This window comes from Crotalus tigris, unplaced genomic scaffold (assembly GCF_016545835.1).
Source record: "Crotalus tigris isolate CLP2741 ecotype Arizona unplaced genomic scaffold, ASM1654583v1 scf7180000021340.130475, whole genome shotgun sequence".
Classification (NCBI taxonomy): domain Eukaryota; kingdom Metazoa; phylum Chordata; class Lepidosauria; order Squamata; family Viperidae; genus Crotalus; species Crotalus tigris.
In genome coordinates, this window is record NW_024098459.1 from 64,822 (window position 1) to 78,568 (window position 13,747).

Consider the following 13,747-nt stretch of genomic DNA (forward strand, 5'->3'; position numbering starts at 1 on the left):
ACATTGCAATTAACAACAACAACAAATATATAAATATGTATCTGTGTGTATGGCTGTACACACACACACGTATATACATTATGTGGCTGCTATGATTGCTCTTTGGCTGTTAAGATTGTTCTTTGGCTTCATAGATAAAAGTCCATTTTGCTGAATGTTCTGATACAATCTTTTAATTATATTGGCTCAGGCAATTGAATTTGATTTTGGTTTTGATATATAATCCTTGTGACTACCACTTCTATCCTTTGCTATGCTATCTCTCTCTCTTGCTCCATTTTTAAACTATTTTTAAAAATGTCTTGCATTAAATAAAAATCCAATTTCCTAGCTTTGTACAACACAATGACATTCCTTGGATTGTATAGAGATAGTTCAAGGGACTATATTAGAATATGCGGTGAGCGGAGATATTATATTGTAAGTTATTATGTGAAGCATGTCCATTAATTCATGGATTACTGTGTGAAGTATGGAGGAAAATCTTCTTTTGTATTTGAATAATGTTACCTAATTTTTTGAATGAACTCATGTGAAGAATAATAAAATGCCCTGAATATGTGAATTCTATCACTAAAGATAATGAAAAGCTGGAACATCTAATTTAGCAGAAATTTATAACATTATGTGTGTGTGTGTGTGTGTGTTATACATACATACACACACACACACACACACACACACACACACACACACACACACACATATATATATATATATATATATATATATATATATTTGTGTGTTTGTGTGTGAATGAGTGTGTGTGTGTATGTATATATATGTGTGTGTGTTTGTTTGTGTGTGTTAAATTTGGATTGCTAACAAAGAGTTAAAGGGAAGCTGGTATAGCTATTTCAAGCTCCTTAGCTCTCATCAGCCAGCTACACCCTTCTGAGATTCAAACCTGGGCTGCTTGCACAATATATATATATATATATTCCCCAATAAACTTGCATAACAGAAACGAATAATAGATATATTTATCTAGATAACATGAAAAAATGATATTACCATTAAGAGATTGCAGAGGAATAATTATTATAAAGAGGGATAATTATTATAAAGGTTGTCACCAAATAAAACAATGTAATTGTGATCCTATTCTGAAAAATTCAAAAATGTAACATGACAGCATTGTTTATTATTGCTTGGCTGAATACCTACAATTAACATAATTATTCAATCTACAATCTTAATTCCTGTTTCAGACACTTACATTCACCCTAACTATTACTTCATACTGTATATAGCTAAGAATTAGCTACTTGAGTACCCATATATATACATACTTTCCTAATTAATTAAAGAAACTAAGACCAAGGAAATGATAAGCCAGAATGATAAGCAAAAGTATGGGAGAGGTTCATATGCACCAAATTGTTTTCATGCTTTTCAGTTAAAATGTATGAATTCATCTTAGTCAAAATTCCAAAGACATTTAGTAGTACAAGTTAAAGAGTAAATTTTCATCTGATGCAGTTTCTCCGTGGTGTTTAGTTATTCATACTGAGATCACAAATCTGTATTTAAAACTTACTTTTTGAAATTTGAACTTGAAAAGGGAATACCATTCTGACCATTGATCCTTTTTTTCTCTCATTCCTTGATCATACAAGTTTTAATGCATGAATAAATATGTGTCCAAGAAATGGGAACTTGGAGCATTACAGGATTAGACACTTTATCACTGATTGGAAATTCAGTGTTTACTATTTCTGTGCTTTTTCAGTGTCTGTTATTTCTGTGAAATGTATTTCAAAGAAACATCAGCCAGAAATTCAAATTATACAAGTTCAGTTTTCTTTCTTAAATTAATATGAGTTTAAGAACTCAGTTTTCAATTTTTGTCTTAAGCTAATATTTATTACACCTGAGTATTATTACACCTGAAATTAACACTTAACAGTTTATATCCTAGAATCAAATGAGTCTATTCAGTATTATGTACATCTAGAATAGAATGGTAAACTGTTGAGATAAATTCCATATAATTTTCTTGGAACCAATATAGAAATAGTTTGCCTTTTAGGATTCCCCAAATTTCCTGTCTTGGCTACAGTTTACACTTTCCAGGTAGGTCTCCCACCCAACATCTACCCAACTTCTTAGTTTTTCAAGGGCAGGTTGGTATTGTTGCCTAGCATCAATTACAACAAACCTTTTAATAGTATGGGAAGACAACTTGGGATTTGGAATGTAAGGAATCAACAGGAAATTCGTTATGCTATAAAAATCCTTTTCAATTCCTTTTATTTTGGATATCATCAAGAATTGACTATAAAAATAATTATAAATGGTGGGATACCTCCTGAGAATTGTTTTATATTAATGTGTTGATTGCGTTGCAGGGATTATGGTCAAATCAATACATGTTCTATCTCTGCTGGTAGTAACCATGTGATTCTTAATGTTGACTGATAGATCTTGAGGAAACTGGAAGGATTAACAAACAATATTTAATAATTGATGTTAATATAAGCTTATTGTTTATTTTTCCCAAGACATATAAAATGGTGCAATATAAGAAATTAATTTAATTTATGTTGTAAACTGCTATTTTTGCTATAACAATGCTGGCTGGAAAACTAAAGTTTAGCTTTTAGCACTGGATGAAAAATTAACATCACATGAAGAATGATTTAATTTAAGATTGCTTTATTCATGCTTTTCTTTTTTAATTACTGTACACCAACAACACACTTTCTAATGAATTATTCCATCTATACAAATTTTATTCTGGACAGAATTATTGAATATTTCAGTATTAAAGATTACAAATGCATACAGACACTTACACACAATAACATTTGTATGTTTTTGTGTACTTTTTAGTGCCTGCTACATGTTTAAATAAACTTTAAGAATAGAGAAAGGATTTAAAAATGCCATCAAACTGAAAAACATGAAACCTTACATTAAAAGATTTCCTACTGGCATATCAATAACTTTAAGCTAAACCAAACAAGGTGATAAATTATATCCAGGGTCTTGTTCTAATAGCAGTGCTATTTTTCCCTACTGCTGTTTGATTGATATCCTTTCTTGGAAGATCTAAAAGGTGATACCTATTACCAAAAAAAACAAAATAGAAAAATCCCACGCATCACTGAGAAGCAACAGAAGATGGATTTGTGTCCAGATTGTACATCATAAATTATGTCTCCCATTTAGTCAAAATTCAAGCATAATAATAAATTTTGTCTTGATGCTTTGTGTGTTCTTTCTATACAATTTCTCTTTGAAATTCAGTTCTCTTGGAATCAAAGTTTATTCTTCAGGCAGTAAACAAAACTAATATTTGATAAGGCTATGTTTATGATATTATCTGTCATATAATTGCTGTCATTCTTTTTGCAGCTTGCACAGACAAGGAACTGCGAAATCTTGCGTCCCGTCTAAAAGACTGGTTTGGCAGTCTTCATGAAGATGCGAATCGTGTCATCAAGCCAACAAGCTCAGATTCAGCACAAGGCAGTAAGATGACAAATTTGAGAATAAAATTTGAGATATATTCACAAGTTCATCAAGAATAGCAATGACAGCTATTTTTTTATGTGACCCAATAATATCTTAGCACATACTTCCATTCCTTCCATTACTGCTTCTTTTCATTACGTAGGAAGCAGGGTTCATGTAGCCAGGACTGCCATTTTAAATACATTTTGAAAATAAAATAGTTTCTTGTATAATGGTATTGTATTCTCTTTCAGCCCCTAGGGATTCCAGGTTCTTACTGTCTAGGCTTAAATGAGAAAGCTGAATTAAACTTGGAAATTTACAGAAAGTAAACTATAACAAATAATGAGGAAAGATTCTAAAACAGGAGGACAATCAATTCATGGTATAATGTCTAGTAACTTGTCTTGCTACTTGTTACTTTCAACCTTCTAAGCATGAATTAATCTAAGAACTACTTTCAAATTAACATAGTTTTGGGGACGGAGGTTTTAGGGAAGATGCATTAGTATATTTCATAAATACTTCTGTATCTTGATATGGATCAATGTCTGGAATTCCCTCAATCTTCTCTTCTTAATCTGTTATGGAGAGTTATTTGGTAGGGCATGAACAGAAAATAGAAAATAACTTTGCTTACAGTATCAAGCCCTGAAACTGAAATACTGGAGAATATTAGGCACAAAATCTTAGGTGTTGATGTTTCTGACAAGAATTTACAGGTCCTGTTACTGGATTCTTTTTCATAAAAGCATTAGAAGGATCAAACTGAAGTCCTATATCCCACTGTAGCTAATGAAATACATAGAGAAAGAGTACAAGATGGACATGAGGAATTGTTTTTCCATGCTATTATTTATTAGTTTGTTATATTTATTATCCATCCTTTCCTGAATGGAGATTTTCCTTTCATTTTATTCTCACAATTTATTTATTTATTTATTTAGCATAAGGCATATCACACATGGATTAGTAATATATATTAACATTTCATCTAGGTTAGTAGAACACAATAAAATATAAATGTTAAAAAGATCTATATTCAAATACCAATTATTAGGTCATCTAACCAATGAAGTGCAAAATTGTTATATATATATATATATATATATATATATATATATATATATATATATATATATATATATCTTCTAAGCAACCAAAAAACACATGAGCACCAGGAATATTATAAAACTATAAAAGTTTAATACAATAAATCACCTAGCTTTCGTCGGCGACTGCCAACATCGTCAGGGTACAATGTTAGTCGATGGGAGAGTTTATTTATAGGTAAACCGCTGCTTGCGCTTGGCTCTTAGATCTCGTCACCGGTCCTGATTGGTCAAGTTGCATTCTAGTCGTAACTTCCATATCAGTAACTGTGCTTTTCTTGCATCTTCTGCCTACGTGTGTGTTGTTATGTTTTCTTCCCTCATATGATCCTAAGTTGGGGGAACTTTCCCCCCCCCCTTTTCTGATTAATCAGGAATTCTGTATCTCTCAGCTGCCCTCTCTCCTCGCACTTTCCCCCCCTTGTCTGGGTTGTCTCCTCTTGCGCTTTCTCCCCCCTTTTTCGGGCTGTCCTGCTATGATACATTCTCTCTCCCCTTTCTCCTTTCTGTACCTCCCATCCACCTCCCAGTTGTCATCCTTTCTCTTGTGGGGTTGCGCCCTTAACCCCTCCCATTGACTCCTGCTCTCCAGTCCCCCCCTTCCATTCACATGATCGTCATTCTTGTGGCTGCTGTCCCATCTATCATCTGCTTTCTTCTCTTCCCCGTTTCTAAGAAAAGCACAGTTACTGCAGTAATTTTTATACTATGTTTAGAGTTCACCAAATAACAAATAAAAAAAATCCATAGAAATGGAGTCAAACTCTAGCTGAATAAGCAGGTTGAGTGAAGGAGATGGATTATTGTCTGGAAATTGAATCATGACAACTGGAGTTATTTTCTTGTTGGTTTGAGTTGTTTTGCTACCCATCCAAGCAGCTTCTTCAGTCTGAACAAGATGGTTAGATGTAATCTCAGTAGGCAGAGAGTTGTTGGAATGTGCCATTTCCTAAAATTAAAACTTATTCAGACTGAAGAAGCTGCTTGAATGAGCAGTGAAACCAACAAGAAAATAAGTCCAGTTGCCATGCTTCCACTTCCAGACAATTCTTTCTGGTTGACTGAGAATTTTCACTGATGACATGGAATATTGGTTTTTGGGAACTCTAAAACTTTGATTGAACAGCTTATAAGGGCATCCTTATAAACACAAATCTGCATACTACATAACAAGTCCAAGTTTCGTACCACAGAGTATTACAATATTTTATTTATAAATCATATTTATATGGCTGCCCAATTCACAAGAAGCAACTCTGGGTGGTATATAGCAATCAGTAAAACAGCAAATGTCATTGGAAAAATATAAGGCATAATTACACATAAACAAAGAGCACCGAGCAAAGGGCAGGTAAGGCTCTAATTATAATCACCTGCCAAAAGACCTACAAAACCTTGATTATGAGCCAAAGCATAGAGCAACATAAAAAGGCCTTTGGCAGCCTTGTTGTTTCTCACACCAGCATGGTAGATGTCAAGGAGAAATAAATCTGCCTGATATTCCCTTCTTTCAGTGGTGGGAAGCAAATTTTGTTGAACTTGTCAGCAACTTCCCAGCTACTTATGATAGCCTTTGTCAAACTTGGTCAATTTTTCAGTCAGAATGTTAAAAAAAAAATCACAAAAATATATGTGTTCCTGACACATTCTCAATTGAAAACATAACCTTAGCAAAATATCTTTTAAAACATACATTTATTATGAAGCATGCATCTCTATGAGTAAATTACCTGTACAAATGGGGGGAAAGGCAGGATAATTTTTTTAAAAAAATGTTTCTTTTTGTGGAATGATGGGCATTGGAGAAAAGTTGGCTTCTCCCTTGAATCAGGGACCCAATGTAGAAAATATATGTGTACCATAAGATGTTGCTATGCTTTTGGACACCTGTAATTGCTCAGATGAAAAGAACTGCATTTATAATTATTCTTTAAATTCAAACATTCATACAGCTATATCAAGCCTTTTACTCAGCAGACCATTCCACACAACTCTTGTACTTTTTCTCCCAAATCTAATTTCCTAGAGTGCTTTCTCTTACCACCATCATCCATATCACGTTTGTATTTTTCTGGATAGATGTGTCACATATCCAAGCAAAATACTGCAGTCACCCATCAGTTTTATTTTCTACAAATGTCTGTGGGGCTCACGTGATATCTGGAAACATTACTGGAAATAAAGATGTACTTGGAGATCAATATTTTGTTTCCTTTAAATAAAAAGAATTTGAATTAAGTTGAATTGAGTTGAATTGAACTGAACTGAATTTAATTGAATACTTATATTTGGCCAAGTGTGATTAGACATACAAGGAATTTGTCTCCAGTGCAGAAACTCTCAGTATACATGCAAAGCAACAGAGTAATGATGATAACAATAATAATACAAGTAAAACAAACTTTTTTTCTTTTTTAACAAAATGAGACATAGAAGGAAACATCATAGGTACCACATTGACGATTAAAGTTATAAAGTGACTTAAGGATAGTGAGAAATGCTAAAAAAAAAAACTTCTTTCAATCCATCACATGAGATAGTAAAATGTTGCTATGAATGTAAATTTTAAAAATAGTCAAAAAATTAAAAATCTTCTAACTTGAAATGGGAATATTGACAAAGATTTAAGTACTAGTCTTCATCAGTTACCAACAAAGCTCCTTTTTTTCTTTGCAACCAAAAGAATATAAGTCCATTTTTGGACACCCAAAGAGAAGTAGCACAGTCTGACAACTACTTGGCAGAATCAAAATCATGTCTTAATCTACTATTCCTAGATTTAGTTGTGAGATCAGTTCAGATTCATCTTTTCTCTGTTTTGCTGTTACTATAGTATATTTACTAATATTTGCTTTCGTCAGCTTTGTTCTGTTTTTTTAGACATATGTCCAGAGTTTAAAATTCCAGTCAAAGTCTTCGGTTCTATTTTATCCATCAGAGTATTACCATTTTATTTTTAATTTGTTCCCTCCCTGTTGTTCCCATCTAGTGATTTTATCCCATGGTGAAGGTTGTAATGAACACACTGAGCTTCATTGCCTGCAGTTCAATGTGCTAACTGTTCTCCACAGAATTAGAAATCAGGTGTTTCTCCACCCACTTTTGTCTCCATAAGTTATAGGACTAGAAATACTGTATGAGAATTAATATCTGTTCTTTGTGAATGCTGTAGAAGATCCTATTCTGTACTGAATTTGTCTCCTCTAAAATGATTTTCTCCAGAATTATCTTATTGTCCTTGAATAGCCTTCATTAGTGAGTGAAAGACCTTGGGGTCGACCTCATTCCAGATAATGTTACAACTCATTTATGATGACCTGATTCACAAGAACTCCTTTTGAGTATTTGATGGAGGCTCAGAAAAGAAATAAAATTCTTCCAGATGCAAATAATGCAGTAAGGTTTATTGTTCCTTTTCAAGTAAATAATTTGTGTTTCTCTCTTAAGCATTCAGTAGATGTAATTTAATAACCAATGCATACATTTTTGTACAAATTTTGCAGCTTAATTGATTCTTTATTCTTTCCCTAATTCACACAGGGAAACTACAACATTCATTTCAACTTTGATATGCTCATTCTTTTAGGCAGCTTTGGTGTTTCTTGGGCTTGTTTTAGCCTGGAGAGGAGGAGGAAAAGAGGGGAAAATAACTCTTTCCTAAACCTTTTGCACTATTAAGTCCCAGCGGTCTTTTCCATCAGCCTGACTATTCTGGAGATAGATCTCTGCTTGCTCCTGAAAGGTCCTCAGTTGCAGATTTCTGTCTAACTGTTCCTAGCTTCATATATCACCTCCAATCCACACAGCACATATAAAACACCAACAATGCCCAACTACCTCCTCTATTGCTTAATATATCTGCCCCATTTATATACTTTCCCTAAGAGAGACCTGTGCCTAGCCCCAGGTATATTCTAATTAGACAACACATGTTGCATGGATTTGGTAAACAGACCCCCCCCCCAGAAAGCCCTTTAACTTTGAGGCCAATTTACCACTCTATCCCAATCAGAATATCTAACCCTGCTTGCCTAATCTCATCAGAAGAAGTTCTCTTATTTCTCCAGTGGGGATGGAGGAGAAGATAGCCAGTATATAGTGATTCAGATACTAGGCTAGAAACCAGGAGTCTGTGAGTTCTAGTCCCGCATTAGGCATAAAAACCAATTGGGGTGACCTTGGCCCAGTCTCTCTTTCTCAGCCCAGCTCTTCTTACAGGTTGTTGCTGTCAGAAAAATAGGAAGAGGAAGGAGTGTTAGTATGTTCATTGCTTATTTATAAAAGCAATAAAGACAGGATATTAATACATCAATAAATTAATTTTGTGTTCTAGCCACAATTTACTTCTCTCTTTTTTTCTTATAATTCCTAGACTGAGTCATACTGGCATTGCATGGAATTTTGACACAGTGTCTCCTGGTATAACTTTTATATTGCCTAGCACTGTACATCTGGGCAATTTTTTGACATCTCGTCTTTATCAAACCATGCTTGCTTAAATTCAATATAATCTGAATCAATGCTGTCAAAACAGGAATTATTAGCAATAGGTTTGTACTTAAGAAACCCTGGCCTCCCCAAATACGACTTTTATTATTATTTTGTTTCATTTTTCCTGAGAACTGAAAAAAATGAAAAATTAATTTTGGTTACATAATTTTTTCTTCAAGAAAAGGAATGATGCTATGTAACAGGAAGATTTTCTACAGAGGATCATAGTAAATCTTATTAGTCCTATAATTCCTGGTAAGTGATGCTTGCCAGAAAAAAAATGCATTTCTGCTTTCAGGATGCTGTCAATTGCTTCCTTGTTTTAGTGCTCTATTGGGGCAGTTTTGTATGGGTTGAAGGATCTTTTCCTGTCCTCAGCTACCCTAACTAGGAATCAAAGAACTGGAAAGGCCGCAGAGCAGGCAGCATTTATTTCTTTCTAAATTAGAAACCAGGAACTAGCTACTGTGCTTGCTCAAAAGAATACAGCAAGTCTTAAAAGTTTGGGCTAGAAAGTGCTCTTCTGTTCATCTCTATAAGCTGAGCTTGACATTTAGAACAATAAAACAAGGCAAAGATCCAAAACAATCCTTTTTTATATAAAAAGAAAACAAAAACTAGAAGCTCAGAATTCTATACATTATGTTCCATTTCATTTTATTGGTATATTTCCATAATCTGTGTCAATAATTGAAGCTTTACTAACTTGTATCACTTGTCCAAACAGTTTTGATGAAACACACAGGTTACAATTTTTACACCATACATTATGAGCTTATGAGCCTGTCAAATTATAGTATTATACCCCAAAGTAAGAAAGTAATTATAAAGTTTCAGAGTATTTTTAAAAAGTATTTACTATAAGTAATTTTTTTCCAGGCTTCAACTTTCTACAAATCCTACAACTCTAACGAGTGACTATTTCATTGTATCTTTGGTTGGAGTGTTCCACTGTTCTGTTAAACTACATACTGTATGTTATGCAAAAAAAAAGTAAAAGCTATGTTCTTAACCAGGGGTCTTCAAACTTGGCCCTTTTATGACTTGTGGACTTCAACTCCCAGAATTCCTCAGCCAGGCATGCTGGCTGAGGAATTCTTGGAGCTGAAGTCCACAAGTCATAAAAGGGCCAAGTTTGAAGACTCCTGTTCTTAACTGATGGTATTTCTTAATCCCACAGACTAATAACACAGCTTTTACTCTTTTTTGCATAACATACAGCATGTAGTTTAACATAACATTTGAACGCTCCAGCCAAAGATACAATGAAAAAGTTATGCGTTATTATAAGATGTATAAAATGAGGCAGAATTCTGGTTGGCTTTATTCATCTGAAATTACCTTGAAACATTTTTAGTGCAAAAAGTGCTCTATACAGTATATTAGTCCTAGTTCCTGGAATAGGAAGCAATGTCTAGCAATTGAGGTAGTTTCTCAAAGCCTGAAAGTTTTAGGACAGTATTTCTCGTTATCACAGGCAAGTAAATAATGTTTAGAATCCTCTCTTACAGTATATAGAACTTACATTAAGTGAATTAAATTATCTGTTATCTAACACATTTCCAAGTTAACAGTCCTACTATTGCTTACATTCAGATAAATATGTATCTTAGGCAGAATGCATTGCATACTTAAAATTCAGGTTATTTAGAAAGAAACAAGAAAATATATGTACCATTTTTGTTCTTGATGATTTAAAAAAGTACAGGAAATTGCCTAATGTTGACATTAAAATCCACTTTAACACACTTGCAATTTTAAGTATCTCAGTAGATTATAGTCCTGGAAACATTTCCTAGCATTAACATTGTCAACAGCAATGTGCATTTATTCAGCTTTTTTTTTAATTCTTTTCAAAATGCCTATAAATCAAAGTAAAGTAAATTTTCTGGGAGGCATAACAACTTATTATAATTATACATAATGAACATTGTATTAAAACTAGTATTTCCAAAAATACAGTCAATGTCTATGTTCCATCCCCGATCTTTGCCGTGTATCATAACAGAATTACAGGCAGTCCTTAACTTACAACAGTTTGTTTAGTGACTCTTCGATGTCATAAAAACGTATGACAACATCCCCATGATCATGTGATCAGAATTAAGACTTTTGGCAACTAACTCATATTTATGATGGTTGCAGTATCTCACGGTTATGTGATCACCTTTTGCGACTTTCTGAGAAGCCAGATTCACTTAACAACCATGTTACTAATTTAACAAGTGCAGTGATTCACGTAACAATGGTGGCAAAAAAGATCATAAACTGTGACAAAATTAATTTACTGTCTCACAACAGAAATTTTGCCCTCAATTATGGCCCTAAGTGGAGCACTTACCTGTAGGATGCCCATTTTCACTTCAATATTTCTACTCTGTGCATCAAGATGCATATTACAACAATGTGACAATGGGGAAGGGACTCTTGCTTTATTCACATGGAATGTACTCTCTCTCCTACAGAAATAGCTAAGTGAAATTTCTTAATGACTCCATGTTGGAATAAGAAAATTCTGTTCTAATTGGATTTAAAGGCAACAACCCACTTCAACATAAAGGAGACATCAATAGTAACTATATTTTTAATGGTTTGATTTGCTGATACATATTCCAATGGATTAGATTAGACCAGTCAGCTAAAATTCTAGGAATTGAAAGGAATCTTAAAGTTGCTTAGGTTAAGAAACACTGAAATAGAATATGAAATTGGCTGCATTTAAGGGATGTGCTGTTACAGAATCCTCATTCTATCTTCCTAGATTTTCTCATAGCCCAGCCAAAGCAACATACAATGGTTATATAAAATCTGTTGCATGTTAGAAATAGAACCAATAAACTGTTCAGAATTCTGAATTGAAAATGATTTTATAGTAGCCATCGATTTTATTAAACCAGTGGATTAATTTAATAGCTATCATAGAGATTTTATTAGTGCATTAATCCTCTATTTTAGTGTGTATTTATGGGAAGAAAGGAGCAGCAAATGGAAATGGCATCAATTTGTACACTATGGAGTTCTTATAAAGAAAGATGGGAAGGTTAATATTGGATCTGGAATATGTAATAACCTTGTTTTTAATATGCAGAATATCTCTTGTGGCAGAAAAAGCTAGAGAGAGGACATGTGAACACATTCATTTTATATAAATATAAAAAACCATAAATTAATGGAGTATTATTATTGAAGTTTAAAATGTTAATTATAGAAATTACTTTGCACATTTTTGGCCATGTCAGTTTAGATGACTTGAAATTAGGTCCATTTGGAAATACTATGCTTCAGATGACATCAGTGGATATAAAGTTCTACAGACAAATTCTAGAATGATTCTATCATATGCCTATACAAGTAGTCCTCGACTTATGACCACAATTGAGCCCAGCATTTCTGTTGCTGAGTGAGACATTTGTTAAGTGAGTTTTGCTCCATTTTATAACCTTTCTTGCCACAGTTGTTAAATGAATTACTGCAGTTTTTAAGTTAGTAACATGGTTGTTAAATGAATCTGGCTTCCCCATTGATTTTGCTTATCAGAAGGTTGCAAAAGGTGATGACATGACCCCAGGACACTGCAACCATCATACTGTGTTTCCCCAAAAATAAGGCCTACATAAAAAATAAGACCTACCTTAATTTTGGGAGGTGGACCTAGTATAAGCCCTACCCCAAAAATAAACCCTAGTTTTGTGGCGAGGCAAACACCTAAAAATCAAACTAGGGTGGGGGTGGGTATGTGGAGCTGCCCCACCCACTCCGCACACACGTACCTTGCAGCCAGGACTCTCCTTGCTGGCCCAACTCTTCTTCTGAGGCCTCTTTTACAGCCAGGCCTGCATTTCTCAGTCACAGGACTTTCTGGAAGATCTGTGCAGCCAAGAACTGAGCTATCGATTCAATCCATAGCTCAGTTCTGCAAGACCTCAGCAGCTGAGCACCAAGCTATGGATTGAATCCATAGCTCGGTACTCAACTGCTTAGGCCTTCTGGAAATGCCTGACTGTAAAATGCAGGCCTGAATGCAGCTGCAGAACTTTGGCCCCAGAAGAAGTGGACCAGCTGGGTGGAGCTGTCAGTGCCGGAGGTGAGGTAAGGCCTACCCCGAAAATAAGACCTGGTGCCTCTTTTGGAGGCCCCCCCCCCAAAAAAAGACCCGGTCTTATTTTCGAGGAAGCACGAAAGATATGAGTCAGTTGTTAAGTGTCTGAATTTTGATCACATGACTATATATATATGATATATATAGGTGTGCATGTTCAATAGTGAGTTATACCCTTATTTCTCCAAAGTTACTGAAGTTCATTTACCTAAATGTGAACAAGACTTTGCACTATTTGATATATTTTTGCTCAGCCATGTCACATACTGCCAAAAAAAGCAAGATCCTGGGACTGTTGCTCAAACCTCGTCCATCACATCTCTACCTTATCTGTTAAGTGCAGCCTGTTATAAAACAGCATTAGTGTCTGCATTACCAAAGCCTCTTTTGATGATTCTTCAGTGTCACTGATGATCCTCATCTGGGTTTGCCACTAATTCTTCTAGCAAGATGCCTTTTTGTTTCTAAAAATTAACATTTAGAATAGCAAGTACATTATAGTGCCTTTCTAGTTTTCATGTCACTTCAGTCCAGGTGATAAGAATGACCTTTACAACTGAAACATCATACAGAAAATTCTGATATT

General features: G+C 34.3%; 1 protein-coding gene across 1 annotated transcript in view; it reads left to right on the plus strand.

The window, feature by feature from the left end:
• LOC120320382 (testican-1-like) overlaps positions 1-13,747 on the plus strand; it is a 38,772-nt gene that overhangs the window by 1,451 nt on the left and 23,574 nt on the right. Inside the window, exon 2 of the mRNA XM_039370020.1 lies at positions 3,310-3,477. Within this exon, the coding sequence (XP_039225954.1) occupies positions 3,310-3,477 (168 nt within the window). The remainder of the gene's footprint in view (positions 1-3,309; positions 3,478-13,747) is intronic.